The sequence below is a fragment of the Gordionus sp. m RMFG-2023 genome, chromosome 4 (genome assembly GCF_954871325.1).
Source record: "Gordionus sp. m RMFG-2023 chromosome 4, tfGorSpeb1-WG-v2, whole genome shotgun sequence".
In the NCBI taxonomy this organism is placed as follows: Eukaryota; Metazoa; Nematomorpha; class Gordioida; order Chordodea; family Parachordodidae; genus Gordionus; species Gordionus sp. m RMFG-2023.
Genome location: NC_088778.1, coordinates 24542658 through 24559964, shown reverse-complemented (window position 1 = coordinate 24559964; position 17307 = coordinate 24542658). Strand labels below are relative to the sequence as shown.

The 17307-nt window shown below is 27.9% G+C and overlaps 1 protein-coding gene across 1 annotated transcript; it reads right to left on the bottom strand.

The window, feature by feature from the left end:
- Positions 1-3288: 3288 nt before the first annotated feature.
- LOC135928750 (glycoprotein-N-acetylgalactosamine 3-beta-galactosyltransferase 1-like) lies at positions 3289-7148 on the bottom strand. Its single transcript, XM_065465205.1, has 4 exons — positions 6965-7148; positions 5885-6074; positions 5068-5560; positions 3289-3666 (listed from the first exon to the last, which is right to left on the bottom strand). Exons 1-4 carry the CDS (start codon positions 7146-7148, stop codon positions 3289-3291), a joined length of 1245 nt encoding a protein of 414 aa, XP_065321277.1.
- Positions 7149-17307: the final 10159 nt, after the last annotated feature.

Here is a 17307-nt window from a genome sequence, read left to right as displayed (position 1 = left end):
GATCCCCTTCTTGCAATTTTAAAATTTTCAGCATAACTTTTTAATTTATAAAATAATAATTTTAAGAAATGCTGAAAAATAATGATCGATTGTTTTTTTTTAAAAAAATCACAATTTTCAAATTTCTCCCGCAATTTGAAAACTTTGACTTGACAACCCTATTCATAGGCCTTTGAACATTATTGAATATTGTCATATTTTTATTGAGGGAAATCAATACTAACGCTTAAATATTTTTTTCCAAAAAAATTTATGGCCGTGCGAAATATCATCAGTTAGGTAGTCCTAAAATTTGCGGCGGAGGCACGCTAATACTCAAAAAAAGTAAGAGGCACGAAATTGGTAAAAATAGAGGTAAAATTTTTGTTTTTCCAAGAATTTGAGGCAAATTTTTTTTTTTGAAAATTTTTATTTATTTCATTAATATATAAAATACATTGTATTTATAATATATAAAATACATTGTATTTATAATATATAAAATAAAAATACATTGTATTTATAATATATAAAATAGCTATAAAATGACATAATTTTAGAATATATTTCATAATTATATAGAAATAAATATATTATTATATAATATAATGTATAAATCGGAGGAAAAAAAAAGATAAAATAAGCTATAATATTGGTCTTAATAGCTAATCTTTTTCAATGTTTTTACCTACGCTTCCTTAATTGGCTATCATTTGGACCTGTGAGTCAGCCACTTTTTAATATATGGAGAAGAATTCTACTGATTGAAGTGGAAATATGTTTTTTCATAAGACTTGCAAGCCAATCCGTAATAATGATAAAGTGAAAGCGCGCTTACAATCAGCAAGCAGTGCTACACGGAATTGTGTTAATACAATTTAGTAACTTTCAAATTCCGGGAGTGTTTATTAATGCTCATTTAAATAAGGAACGAGAGGGTCTGCTAGCCAGTTATCTTTTTTTAAATATTCCATGATATAGATAAGATGGCAAAAACTGTATAATTTAATATATCTTTAATACTAAAATTATCGGAATCATTCATTAACCTATTTTGCATAATTTCTTAATAAGAATTGATTTTTGTTGATACCAGAATGCCTGCTGTTTTTCTTTAGCTTCTCATTTTCACATGTTCTAATGTAGAGATCATCTCCTGATAAGATTATTCAATTTCCCCTTTTTGTAATTTTACAGGAGAACAATTTTAAAAATTAAGTTTCTATTGTTTTCAATATGATGGCTAACCTTATATTGGCTATAATTTGATTTATTTAAAATTATTTCGGGTTTTTTGTGTAAATGGAATAATTATAATTAAAAAATTGATTTATAAAAAAGTCATTTTTGACAAAAAGTTGATATGGAATAACCTAATTCTCAAGCCACATGTTGAATAAGGATTTGACCTCTTCTTATTTTATTTTATTACCTTGCATATTATTCTTAATTTTATTTTTGTAAAAAATACTTATTTTATATTCAGATTAACTTGCTCTTATTTTTATTTTTATAAAAACTAACTTTATATTTTTTATAATGTTTTGTATTCAAATTTTATTTAGTAAACTTTGTAAATACTCTACAAAGAAAACAGAGATAATTTATTTTAAAAAATAACTTAATTAGTTTCACTATTTCAACCATATTAGCACCACGAAATATTAAATGAACATTCATTTAGAAATTATAAAAGGGATTAAAACCTGTCAAACATTCTTAAACCATTTTAGAACACGAATCTTTAGCGTTATGGATTTTTTAGCATTAGATAAACGGATTGTTCTTGCCTGAAGTCTAAGGATAGATCAGACTAGTATAGAACATCATGCATCAAAGTGAGATCTGATAATAAATCACCACTTTCTATGCGGTTGAACAACCCGTTTTGCACTGTACTAGAATTTTCTTTATTTTTGAAATGCATATATAAGGCCTCATAGTCCAAATAACAGTACGAAGATCGCTAGGCACTTATCGTACAAGTACTCTTCCAATATTCAGTAATTGAATGACCAATTGAGACGCTATTTGATCCAATACCTTTTGATATTTGTTAGATTGGTTATAAAATTGTAAATTGTGTCAAAAAATGCTTTAAAGTGATTAACACCTGTAACTTTTTACGGACACCATTAATTATAAACGGTTATTTAAACAATACCAGAGTATGATCGTTGGATATTGTACGCAAAGCGCTTTGCTACACCAGATTTCTTCTCAGCCATTACACTGACGCCATCGCTAAAAAGATTCTTTTTGCAAAGAAATTTCTGAATACACAGAAGATTCAGGTATGAACTATCCCCTCTACATCTTATGATTCCAGTTCAATTTGGTGTATAAAAAAATAGGATCATCATGGGAGAACCCAATGCCGTAAATAACCAAGGCCGATTTAATTCACAACCTAAAAGATTCTTCTACTAATCGAATTTTTCATTGTAATATTATTTACAATTTTTATTAGCATTTCGACATAATATATCTAGAATGCAAACATGTGTCCCATATCTAAACCGTTAATCATGTAAATCTATTAAAGATTCAAAATCCAGAGCTTTATTTTTGCAAGATAGCATGCAATTAGTTTTCAATATTATCCTGGCTTATTTATCAATATGCGTAACCATTTAAAAATAATTTGTAATATTATAGTTAGTCAAAATTGATACAATGATATTCCCTTATTCCTATCGGATATTCTTTTAAAACCACTTAAAATAAGAAAGGACTCGTTTCTGAATTAAAAATTACAATTTGTTTATAAAATATTTTATATTCCTTTTATTAAAAGGAAAAATTTATAGAGCAGGCTAAATTTTTTTAAAATTGGCGGTAACATGTTTTTAATCTCGATGACCCATAAGATTAAGACACTATGCTATGATATCGTTTCCAATTACAAAAATCTTGTTTTATTAATTAGCCTTTCATTTTAAAAAATTTTATTAAGTATTTTGGTGCCTTAGTTTAATAAATAATGTTTCAATCACCAGCGAAATGGAAAAATATTCTATTTATTTTATCACCATTAAAATATTTACATAGGTTTGCCAAAAAAAATAAAGTATAATAATGACATAAACGCCACATAATATATCAAATAATTAACTCATAGAATTTCTTATTTTTATAGTGAAACCCAGTTCTCTTGATAAGTTAATGCATAGGTATACATAAAAGTATATTTATATATACCATTCAAAAATAATATGAAATTTTAGATTTTTATTATTATGCGATACCCAGATATAAATTTAGATTCTTGACTCTGAATGGCTCACGTTTATCATAAGCAAAATTTTATTAATTGTTTATAGTTGTCGTCGAACCGCCATTGCCATCTACGGTAGTGAGGTAGTCATTGTGTTTTGTTCTTAAATGTTTGATAGGATTTTTTTGCCATTTTGATTTGTCCTCATCATTCGCATTGCTTTTCTCTTGCACTTCTGATTTTTTGAGGAAATGTCTATGTTTACTGTTGCCAAAGGAATTTTCCGGTTTCTTATTGAAATTTTTTAATTTACTTTCGATATTATTGTCAGTTTCTCTGTAGACACCCAAGTCAATTAAGTGCTGATCACCTGAAACCCTAATGTTGTAGAAAATATAGTCCATCATGAGGTGGTAGGTGCCCTTGATTTCGTGAAACGCGAAGGGATAGAAGCCACAACATTGATCGCCCTTTTTAAACAAAAAAGAAAATGTCAGAACTAAAATTAAAAGAATTTATAAAGAAAAAAGAAGTTTATTCATTAAAAGTTAAGGCCTTCTTCGATCGCGATTAGTGTTATGTGATTTTTAACGGCTACCTCAATATTTTAACCAAAAAATATTGCGCAAGCCTGGAGATTTTGCTCATAGATGGCAGAAAGGTTTGGACATCTAGAAATCTCTAGGCTTCCTTAATATTATCTAGGCAAAAATCTTAATTTAAAATTTAAGAAATCGAATCATTAACAACACTAATTATGATGTTAAATGATAAAATAAAAAATGATAAATATATGCAATAAGTGAGGCCTAAGTTTTTAGCCTATGATAAATTTTTATGTATATTATGGTTCTTTTCTATGTAAAAATGAAAATTTAATTATATAAGATCAATTCAAGATTTACTCAAATTAAGAGTGATAGAACGACAATGAATTTAGTTTGTGGATAAAAATTTTTAATCAGACTTATTTCATGATAGCCTCATCATTTATCTTCCAAATAAAAATAACACCTCCGAGATTTTCTAAAAATTGTTAGTGATGCTTAGCCCTAAATATTTGATTTACCTCATGCACTAAGGGGGAGGCAGCAATTTTTATGAAACTCAGTCCTACCCAGCCTTAGTTTCTTAACTTGTTCAATCAGATATTCTGAAATAAATAAACTTTTTTATTTACATAAAATGACAATTTTATAAGTTTAAATACTTAAATTTCCATTAAAAGTTCGCTCATCTTTTTAATATTATGCCCTGTAACTTTGCCCTCAACTTTTTAAATTTCAGGAACTTCTAACACGAGGGAGATACGATACAATGGCATCATTGAAATGGGGGTAATTAAAATTTTATATTTTAGCCATCAATTCTCAATGTCATTGATTGATCTCGGGTGCGCTGATAAGTTAACATAAATAAAACCCTTAATATATGAGGTAAAAACTTCTGAAGAGTATTAATTAATAATCTAGGCATAGTGGAATCATATAAAGTTTGGATGTTTTGTGCCAAATATCATTTTTTCATAAGTGATGTCAAAAATCGTTCTTTGACAATATGTTAAACCAATCCTACCCCCTCTATAAAGAAAAATGAACTAGAAAATACATATACTAGGTATGTAATAAGTGGAAGGGTTTTGCCCCATCCACTGCTCAATCTCTTGATTATATTAAAGTTAATCATTCTTTTTTTTTAAAAAAAAAGTCCTTTACAAGAATATTATTGGTTTCGCATCATAGTTATTAAAAATGTTTGAATTGGACGATCCAAAATAAGATAAATATATTATCTTTATCTATATCAAAAATCAAATAATGTATATATATATTCATGGCTCTTATGTAAGTCCGACAAATAAACTTATAAACCTTTTTTATCATGTTCTTGTACTCGTTAGAATAATCATCCTTAAACCAGCCGGGCACTTTGTCAGCTATCAAATCACCGACCCTGAAAACCATTATCCTGTCTCTGCCCAGCGAGTCCAACGTATTCACACCTTTGGCTCCTGCTACGAATCTCAAACAAAAAGCTGTTTTCCAATCTTCGCCGTCCCCATAACGGTCTTCTAGCAAGCACTTGGGTTTCTCTATTATTACTTCTCGATTAAGGCTAGCTAAGGATCGGCGAGTTAGGATTAACCCCGTACCTGCTTGATCAAAGGGCTCTTCCCCCATCCCTAAGAGCGTGTTGTGAGCGTAAAATTCTAAGGCATCTGGATTTTTATCCGCGAGGAATAACTTGAGATTTTCTACTATTATATAAAGGTCATCGTCGGTTTTGAGGAAAAAATCGAAATCGTTTCCATAATTGCGATAAACATAACGCCAAGCACGTATAGTTTTGACTATATTGTTATTTCTATTTATTTTTTTTCAAATGAAAAATTTATTTCCTTAAGTTATTAGTAGAGATTTAATTCATTTTTTTAGGGCGAGAAGCCTTATCCAAACCCATATCTATTATTTAACAACATATCATTTAAAAAAATAATTGAGTATAATTTAATTAGTGGTATTGCTAATGAGACCTGCTCAACCCATATTTTCTAATTGAGCATAAGGCCTTTTAGTACCTAATTCAAAATAAAATTGGTTTTTTTACATTTAAATGATTAGATTAGAGCTAAAGATGTCCCCTTATATTTACAATATTTAAAATAAATATTTAAAATCTGTATAAAACTTTGATTCCTTTCGTTGCTTTATGTTTAATCCGATGGTGGGAAACGTAATGTTAGATTTATCGCTTTGAAAAAATAGTGTTCTATCACATCTTCTAGCCCATGTGTCCCTAATGTAAGACGCTCTGTTGTGCAAATTCTGTTTTCTAGTTAATACCCAACAAAAGAGCCTTATTTCTGGAAATGGTTTGACTAATTAAATATAGTAATAGAATATTTTCATTATATTAGGAGGATTTTGCTGGAGAGAAGTGTCCTAAAGGATCCAGTTATGAACAGATGATCACCAGTTGCGAACTGCAAAAATCTTTGGCTCATCCATATGAAAAAATTTTGTGCCCCCCCCCTTACACTTAATTTTAGTTTAAAGTTCTTTTATTTGAAAAAAATTGACTTACCTCTGCCTCCCTTTGCGGAAGTGTCTATTTTGTCTCTGGTAATCACTCTTGGAAGTTTCAGTGTATTTTAACATTTATTTTGAATTATGTATTCAAATTGTAACCTTAACTATAACTACATAATACACAGTGGCGTAGCTAGGAATTTTCCTTAGAGGGGGTCCATACATAAATAAGACTGGGGGCTTTGCCCCCCAGACCCCCTTTAACGGGTCTTCGGCCCTTTTGCCCGGCCTTCGGCCGGGTTTATCTTAAAAATCATAATAATATCTTCGATATTATATAATAAATATAGTTAATGCATCAATAATATATTATTATAATTTAGTAGATTATCTCAATATATTATCCTTCCACGAACATCAAAAATATAAATATTCATGGTATTTATTTGATATAAAGTAACTTTTAAGTCTTTTGAAGGTATAATCTAAAAAAAATTTTTGGGAGGGGTCCAAACCCGAAACCACCCCCATAGCTACGCCACTGATAATACAATAGTTAAATGTGTTCCCAAAACTTGATCTATTGTTATAGTTATTTATATCTAAAATTTCTATCTTTTTTGCCTAATAAAAAAACAAAACTTCCTGACCTCACTTATAATAATGTACAAATTTATGGCCTAGAATTTTTTAAAAATGATTAGCCAAAAGAAGAATCATAAATTTGTGATAACAATACCTCCTATCGTTTCTATCTCACTCCAATGGTTCGATTTGTATTTATTGAATCCGGCATTTTCTAGTTGTGTTTTCTCTATTCTTAATCGCGTTTTGGTGTAAATTGTGAACAGGGTGAATATAGCGAAAGAAAAAAACAAGACGAATTTTACTTTTCTAATGTAGGACGAAACGTATTTCCGCATGTTATTAGAAAGCCTATAGAAAAAGGTATTAAATTTAAAAAGAGTTAATATATTGTCTATAGTTAAAGATCGGCATGGCTGAGCCCGATCCGGACATATTGTTCAAAAGTATTTTAAAGGACCGGGCCTAAGTTTTGAAAATGTTATTATAGCTGATAATTAGGAAAATTTATGCCTCTTTCCTTCATAAAAATATATTACAAGCCGGACTAGAAATAAATGGATGGAAAATATTTGCTGGCCGGACTGCGTCGATCTCTAGAGAAAAAAAACACTGCATAAATTTAAAATATATTAGCCTGCTCATTCCTATACTGAGCTGTGAGCATATTTTTGCCCATCCATCAATCCCAATCAATAGGCTCTAGTACTACAAATATGGGTAAGTCATTGAAACTCGGGGAAATTTGTATGCACAAATCTTAAAATTTAATATTTTTTCAGGTTATAACAATCTTAATGAAAATGGATATGATCATTACTCGGCCAATCATAACAGAAACATTATGGACCCAAATGATAAATCGACCCATACTCAACGTATTGAGCGTTTATGAAAAGATCTTAAGGCGAGCATCCCCAGAACTGAAATAAAATTTTAGTCTCATTTATATATATGTGAATATTCTTATTTTCGTAATACTAAAAATATGTCAAATTTAAGTAAATTAATTAAATTTTTAAATTTATATCGAACTATTTTTGTTTTTCCTTAGAATTTTATATCTATATTCCCATTGTTTATATATTATGCTTATTCAAATAAATTGCTTAATTATCTATTATTTGATTGTAGCATCCAATAGAGCAAACACCTTTTTAAAATTTTTAAATAATATACTCTATTTTTAATGTAAAATTAAAGAATTGTGAAAATTTTTACAAATAAAATTATAGTCCTATCCTAACTTAATACTTAATAGCATTTAATATAGCCACCTTTTCCATTTTTATAAAAATTTTGTGAAAATTTTCAAAAAATATGAAATTCTTAAAACTTTTGAGTAATGAAACTTTGAATTATTATTACATCAAAAAATTTCCACCCATATCCACACGATTTCATATTTATTATTTTTAAATAAAAAAAAATAATAATATTAATAATTTCCCCGAGTTTCAGTGACTTACCCAAATATGTTATAAATTTATGTAAAAAAATAATAATTAGTTTTTTTTAAATAATGTTGATTAATTAATTTATAAATGTTGTTTTTTTCCCCGGGTACAAACAAACAATATTTTATACTTAGTTGACCTGTTTTATTTCATTAAGTTTCTTTAATTTTTAACTTTTATTTTATATAATTTATTTAAACTATATAAACAACGTTAGAAAAATATTAATTTTTTGAAAAAAAAATATATGACCTCATAAGAGAAACGAAATGCTTTAATTTTTTATAATTTTAAAGGCATCTAAAAAGTCCATCAATCTAAACTTTTTATTCAAGAGATTTAGATATAATATCAAAAAAAAAATTAAAAGGCATGCAGCTAAGAATTATTTTAATTTTTAATCAACGATTCTATTCAGCCTATAGCCATAACTACTGTTTCAGAGAACTCATAATTTATCATGTTTTTCCGTTTTATTTAACGTTTAACTTTTTAAATATCATGGTTCCTAATGCTGTTTATATTGTATTACGAACGCGTATTGACTTTCTCATCCTCTCGGAAATTTGCCTGTTCTAATAAATACCATTTTATTAAAAAGGTCCCTCTACCCCCCCCCCCCAATGTGCACACATACTATATCATAAACAATCATTTGAAAGAAAAATAAGTAAAAGTTAAAAATCAAAATTATTTTATAAAAATATGGCATAGCCAAAGGTCTACAATAATGAGACCTAAAGATCCCAAATAAAATTTTTAGCTTAAACAATAGTACCCCCACCCTCGGTAGTGTTGTAAAATGGCTCGTTTTGAACCGATTTTTCGAAACTGCTGACTCAATCTTTTAGCCAGAAAAATATTGCCTAAGCCTCGAGATTTCGCTAATAGGTGTCTAGTCATTTGTTTCATCTATGAGCAAACTATTCAGGCTTGTGCAATATTATACCGGATAAAATAGTGAGTTAGCCGTTTTAAAAAATAGGGTCAAATCGAGCCGTTTAACAACACTATTCCTAGGCTATATTATCTATTGTAATTTAATTTAAAATATTGTTGCTTACTCATTTTATTGTTGAATAATAAGTAACCAGCATTCGAATTACTGATATTTTAGGTATTTAATGTGAAAGAGATTCAAATCATGCTTTAATTATGACTTTCTCAAAATCAAAGAGACACAAATTTAAAACCACTTATTTAAATTTTAAATATTAAGAAAAAAAGGAAGATAAAAATTAATTTCCCTTTAAATAATAATATAAACTTTTAAATTTTTTAATATTTTATTATTCTATAATTATGTTGGTCCCAGATTTATATAATAATATATTTTTTTTATGATTATTAATATTATCATTGTTTATGTGTGTCATAAAGTTCAAGTTTTGAAAAAAAAAATTAAATAAATAAATAAAAAATATTGATATGCACAAACTGACAACGAATTTAACGCGTGATTTTATAATAAAATTGTAACCCAATCAATAAGCCTAAACATTTATATATTTTACCGGCAATGCGCTTAATCAAGCATATATAACTTAGAGGATTTTCTGAAATATAAAATGTTACAGGTGCTGATCGGTAACATATCATTATAAAAAATAAATGACTGAAGTGAAAATACAATCAAATTAACTAATCTCAAAATCAAAACTCTATGAGATTCGATTTAATTTTTCTTTTATAGAATTTTAAATGGTAAAATGAAATATACTCAAAAATAACAAAATTGTTTTTTTTTTTAAAATTATAATTGGATATCCATGTAATACAACATGAACCATCGTTATTGTTAACTCTTTATTTTCTAACTAAATTTTTAAATCCGATCGGAGGCCTAGCTGACGACATGTTAGATAATTTGATTATAGTATATTTTTTTTATAGTTAACTTTTCGCTATTGTTAAATAAATTTTATTTTATCTATCTTAGAAAATATTTCGTATTTTAAATTATATCTAGGTGGATTAGTAATGTTATATTTTATAAATAGTTAAATATTCGGAAAATTATTTAAAGTAATCTCTAATCTCATATAAAGGTTTTTTTAAAAAAAGTAACAAAAATGCATTTAGTTTTCCGATATCAAAATTTAAAAAAGGTATCACGTTGAGTCCTCTCTGCTTTAGCTTATATTTGTAACCCTTATTGAACTATTATAGTAAGAATTTCTAGAACATTCATACCTAAAAATAAAAATACAACATGGCAAACATTTTCTGAGCGGTTTAGTAAAAATTATAGTAGGGGAAACAGGTAAACCTTGGGGCTTGGTAAACCACTTAATCTCGACTTAAAATTAAATAGACTAGAAAGTTTAAATTTTATTCTAATGTAGCTTTTATTAATATGCATCTATCTACAAAAAATCATTTGAAATAATTAAATATTAGAATTTTTATTTATTTTGATGTAATATTCAAAAGATTTATACACGATAGAATTTTAATTTTTATTAAAATATATAATCATTTATATATAATAAATTAAGTTTTATAGCAAAGTTTTAACACTCTTTTATAATTTGAGAAAGTTTTATTAATATTCATTATGTCTAGATATTATTTAAATCATGATTAGTCAATTTAAACCAACGGGGCTCGCTAAACCATACCATACACATCAAATATGGCAGTTAATATGAGAAATCAAAATCTTGGAAAGAGAATTGTGTATGATTGGTATTTAAAATTTATCCGATGAAGTCATAAACTCTCCTTAAGATCCTTATTTTTATATGTCCAGAATTTTCATTAAATTAATCAAAAATTAAGCTTCAATTTTTATATATAATTAGTTTCAATTTAAAAGTATTATTTGAACAGTAAAACAATAAATTTATTTTATAAGCATCATTAATAAATAAAAATGCATTTCAAATCATTATAGCCTTTAAAAAAAATGGTTTAGGAAGTCCCTTGAAGTGGTTTGCCTAACCCTGCTATTCGGGCTTGTTGAACAAAATTTCAACTTTTACAAAAAATAAAATTTCAAAAATATGATTATAATGTTTTTTAAGAAGTTATAAGTGTCGATTCTTATTGTTTTTTTTAATATCTAATAAAATACAGGAATTGTAGCCGATTTTGAAAAAATTGATTCGACTATTTGCTAAAAGAAAAAATTTTTAGTACTTCAGTTTTTATTCTGAGACAAATTCGAGATGTTATTATTTGCATTTTAAAACCTTACTTATTATCAAAAATATTTTTTTTTATTACTATTTTTGTTTATTACATCAAATACTTGTGTAAACATTTATTCCCTATCATAGCGAATTAAAATTTTAAGATCATTAAAGCTATAGAGAAAAAAAGATGCTAAATTCATTAAATTTTTATCTGTGTAAATAAATTACACTTTAATGTATTTTACTAAATAAATAATTTTATAAAACACAAAAAAATATTCAAAAATATGAAAAAGTAGGTTTCATTTGTCAAAATGGAATCGGTATCTAATAGGAATAAGTCTTGTTCGATAAAAAACACGATTATAAATATCGTCAGTAATAGTTGGAGGATAAGTGGTTGGAGTAGTACGCCTAGTTCTAGTTCTATAAATTGGTATAGTTCTAGTTGTCCTGTAAGTAGGAGTAGTTCTAGTTGTTTTAGGTCTGTAGTAAGTTGTATAATAGTCATCATCAGTTGTGGTTAGAAAATAAGTGGTTGGAGTAGTTCGTTTAGTTCTAGTTGTCCTGTAAGTTGGTGTACTTCTAGTTGTCTTAGTTGTGTAAGTCGTAAAATCTTCAGTGGTTGACGGATAAGTTGTTGGGGTAGTTCTAGTTATCTTAGTTGTGTAAGTTGTAAAATCGTCAGTGGTTGACGGATAAGTTGTTGGGGTAGTTCTAGTTGACTTAGTTTTGTAAGTTGGTATAGTTTTAGTTGTTTTTGTTTTATAGTAAATTGGTGTAGTTCTGGTTATATAAGCTGTAGTGATGGTTGTGGGAGTAGTACGAGTTGTATAAGTCGTGGGAGTAGTACGAGTTGTGTAAGTCGTGGGAGTAGTACGAGTTGTGTAAGTCGTGGGAGTAGTGCGAGTTGTATAAGTCGTGGGAGTAGTACGAGTTGTATAAGTCATGGGAGTAGTACGAGTTGTATAAGTCATGGGAGTAGTGGCTGTATCACTTGTGCTAAGTGAAGTAAGTGGTGTAGTAATAATGGTTATTTTAGTCGTCTTGGTAGGGGTTGTAATAACTTTGCACTTACAGATCTCACATCCTTGCATGTTTAATTGGAATCCATGAGGACAAAATAGGGTGCAACGGAACAACGAGCAATCTTCATATATAATATATAATTATAATATACATATAATTTTTATAAATATTTATAATAAAGTATCTGTGTAGTAAAAATCTGTAAAGTAACCATGAGCTATGCTTGAGTCAATGAATATGGAAAAATAAAACACTATTAGAATGAGAGAGATAAAACTTGTACGTCTCATGATTTTAAATTTTCGATGAAATGCTAAATTAATTTATGAAAATGATTTTCGATGAAATGCTAAATTAATTTGTGAAAATAAACTTTCAATAATTTAAACCATCATTTATAGATAGATTTATTATTTGTTTTAAATATTAATTAATTGTATATGGTCATATCTTGTGGCTTTATTTCTTAAAAAGATTTTAAATTTAAGAAATAGAAAATTGATTAGTTTTAAAACGTTGTGTATATTTAAATATATAAAATTGATAAATTTTAAAACTTGTTTATTTTATATAAATTGATTTTTTGATAAATTTTATAATTGATTCCTATTAAAACTAATGTTTTAAGGCATCTATCATGTTTTGTATAAAATATAAATTTGAATAAAAAGAATAAAAATAAAGGTGTGAAAGAAGGGATTAAAGTTTAATTGTAATTCGAGAAAATAAAATTAAACCGCTTCTTTTATGCTTTTCAACTCTGTAAGACAGAGTTTTAAAACAATCGACATTCATATGGTGTTGTATATCAGTCAATAATGATAGGGTAGTGGGAGAGGGAGGATAGTTAGATATATTATCAATATTGGTATTAAAATCGAAAGTCTCATAATTGGGTTTGTTTATATTTATGCATAGATAAGTGTAGGAACAGAGAACATACAAACTACAGAGCTTTAAAAAGCCTTATTACTTAAAATTCTGTAAATATGATGGTCCGTATTTTTTAGTATAATCAATCATTTTGGCTAAACAACATAATATGCAAAATTTATTTTGATTATGATGTGTATTTTTTAAGATGTTAAAATATTTTAAATAATCAACTCCCCCCCCCCTCCTCCCTTTAAAAAAAAATTAAATGTTATCAATGCAAATTGGTATTTTATAAAAATAAGTTTTAATTTGTTAATAAATCTATTTTATTAAAGTTTTTAATGATTTTTTAACCAAATCCATAATAATGAAATTATTATTAATTCATAACCTCATATTAGAATAAATTTTCTTACAATATCGGGGTGACTGGGTTTATATGGCCGATGTTTTTCTCTTTTGCGATAAAATTTAATTTTGTAAAATTAAACTAGTTATATCATTGCATAGCCCCATCAAATACACAATTTGAAAAACCGAGGCTTTCTACCATTTATACTGTGAGTGTTATTTAGGATTAAGTAAAAGTGGCGCCTTTTATCATTTACCAACTCTCCTGGGTAAAATGGCAAGCCCTTCAGATTAAGATGCGAAATATCAAATTTAAACACATAATTTTTATTGTTATAATTAATGCATAATTAATGAATAAAAATTAGTCTTCACAATAAAGATACTCATAAAATAGACAATTCCTGGCATAAATAGATTAGGTCCATTTAAGATAATTAGATGAATCAAATCTGTTGACTTTTTATTGAATGACAATTTAACCTACCTAAAAAAGTCCAACCCCCTTCCCCTAAGCTAATATTTTTAGCAAAAACAGGTAACCTAAAACATTAAAATTAGCTTAGAAAATCTAAACCTCCTACTTTCCTTCATCCCTATTTCCTACTCTCTTTCTCTCTTATAACATATTTCAATGACGATCTTGAGTCATTCCCTCCTTACCTGTCGTAGAAGTGCCTGCTATCCAATGGTGTATATATATATATATATACCGGAAATAATTTTTTAAATTAATTTTAATATAATTTGTTCAAGTCATTTTACACATGTTCTCAAGGCTATCCTGTTTTTTAGAGAAATTATAAATTGGTATATTTTTAATTTTACTAGTTTTTAATTTTTTTAAAATATATTTTTTGAATAGAAGTGGAATTTCTGAATCGAGCGACATCTGTAAAGATTTACCTATATACAACGTCTATATTAGAGATAGGGGTAGGAATGATTCCAATTTTTTGAAGGGGTAAGAGGTATGCATCTAAAGGAGGGGGGGGCGTTAGGGTAAAGTAAAAATAAACACTATTTGTAGATTGCACAGGAAACATTTTAGTACAGTTTGTAGTTATACACGCTCAAGGCTAATATTTAGATTATTGTTAGTAACAACTAATTGATTACACCAACTAATTATTATTTATTATTCATCTAAATAATCATGAGACCTGAAATAGTGTAATTAGAATTTTTTTGAGGATGTAAATAGTGGCTCAATATAAGATATTTTTTAAAAAATTAATATCATGAGGTTGTTAGAGCATAATAGGTGGGTAAATTAGTGATTTCATGCCTGATTTCCCAAGCCCGGCCCGAAATTTTTTTTAAAAAATATTGTCCTGCCCGTCCCTATTTCATACGAAATTTTTTTCTATTTGTCCCGAAAAGCCCGATCCGAAGTAAATATAAAAATTATTTGTTCATCCAACCTGGCCCGAATAAAAATAAAAGCCCCCCCCCCCGAATAACTTTTAAAAAATATTAGGCCCGACATAGCCGGAACCGAAATTATTTTTTAAAAGTAAACCCAACCCGGCTGTAAATATCCGCAACCAAAGGTTGGTAATTTTTTTGGATGGTGGGAAAAGATTTTTATTTTTTTGGGGGGGGGGGGGGCTGACTCTAGTAAATTTTTTGTCGCTGTCTACATAATATTTCATTATTCTGAACATGTTCCTAATGATTTTTTCTATACATCAGTTAATCAATAAAAAAAATGCTTAATTGGCAAAAGTTATCTAACCTGATAAAAATCCCCATTTATTATTTCTTGCCTAGTAAATTGCAACATTCTACCTGTTTGAAAATTTCAAATTCCTATTTGAATATTTAAAAGATTTTGTTAAAATTGGACCATTTCCTGCCTTTATTGTTGTTAAATCGGCTAAGTTCTAACAGTCAATAAAATTGCTAAGCTTATGAAGCTTATGACAAGAGTAGGTGTTTTTATTGAGCTATTCTTTAAGTTTAACCTCGATTGAGGCTAAGATGAAAGTTTTCGCTTAAAAATTTGGTTTGGCCTTTGTAGAGTTGGTGCAATTTATTACCACTACTAGTTGATAATGAAACTTACTATAGTTTAATAATTTATATAAATATAAAGATAAAGATAATTAAAATATTGAAAAATAAAATATTTTGCTTCTCAATATTCTATGTGGCTATAGAAAAATTCTGAAAAAGATTTTTTGACATTTATAAAAATTAAATGGATTCAAATTTATAACCTTTGAGAAGTTATTAAAAAATTTGAGAAAGGGATGGCTCAGCTACTCAAAATTTGGAAAGATGGCTATAAAATCAAAAAATAGCTGGGGTGGGCTTAGCCCCTGGTAGCTCCCCTTGCAATACACTTCTGCTGCTATCATAATTATTCGGATATAGACTAATCAGCTATCCTAAAACTTATATCCGTGTTGGGTATGGAATAACGTTATACAGAATGGTTTCATTTCATCTCTAGAACGATCATTGCAAATATAATTGGCAAAAATATTAGGGTTTGTGGATAGATTCTTTAGGCAGAAAACCCACTTAAATATTTTGTGGAGTCGTCACCCTGGAAAATTCCTGTCAAATTTGCCATTTTACCCCTTGTCGTATAGCCTCAGGTGTTGTAAGTTTAAATTGCCCTAGCTACTTTTTAGAAAACTGAAAATCCCGCATTAAATTTATCATTGAGAAAGTATTCTATAAATTTCATAAAATTTAAAAGATTAATTTTGCTTCAAAACAAAAAATACCAAATAAATAATTTGGGTAAGGACTAAAAAGTTGGAGTCAATATCTTTTGAATATAGAGCCCCCCCCCCCACACCCACTAATTGAGCATGCAGAAATACATGATTTGTCCAAATTTGAAAAATTAGTCCTGAAGATAAAATCTTTCTTGACTTTTTTATTTTTTACCCCGTCAACCGTATAGCTCCAGTCTAGCCTATATATATTAAAAATATCATGATGAAATATAAATTAATGAGTGCGATATAGCAGTTAGAAATTTGAGCCCGTAATCACCCTACAATGAATGCTCTCAAGTGTTAATTGGATAGAAAGTAGGTTACCATTTTATTTATCTTTGGATGATTTCTTTGGTTTTTATTTGTCGGGTAGCCAAAATTTTCATAAATGAAGGGAGGGTGAAAAGCACCTTTGTGTATTTTTCCAATAAATTTTATTGCTTTACGCTTCAAAAATCTATTTTAAAAATTACATCCACCTTGCAGATTCCTATATTCATTTCAAATATTGTCAAATCCCACAAATTTATTAGGCAGGCGTGTATTTAACAAAACTATCTCGGACCCAAAAATGCTGGCCGTGCTTATATTTTTAGCTGTTCTGTATAATAAATAGGAGTTATTACAGAATACACCATAATTAAATAACGCGAAGTATATATAAATGTATTCGCAAAACAAATTTGACAACATCATTTTCATGTTTTTGTTTGCAAAGCGTGATATAATATCTGTAATAGATTTCAGGTGGGTTGATTTTTAAAGCCACTTTTATTTAACTCCCATCTTAGACCGATTTAAATATTACCAAAACTAAGAAAAATATTTAATATACGTATATAAATTTTTTCGTTTACAAGTTTTGAAATAAAATCTAATATTTTAACGTTACATTTTATAAGTGAACTTAGA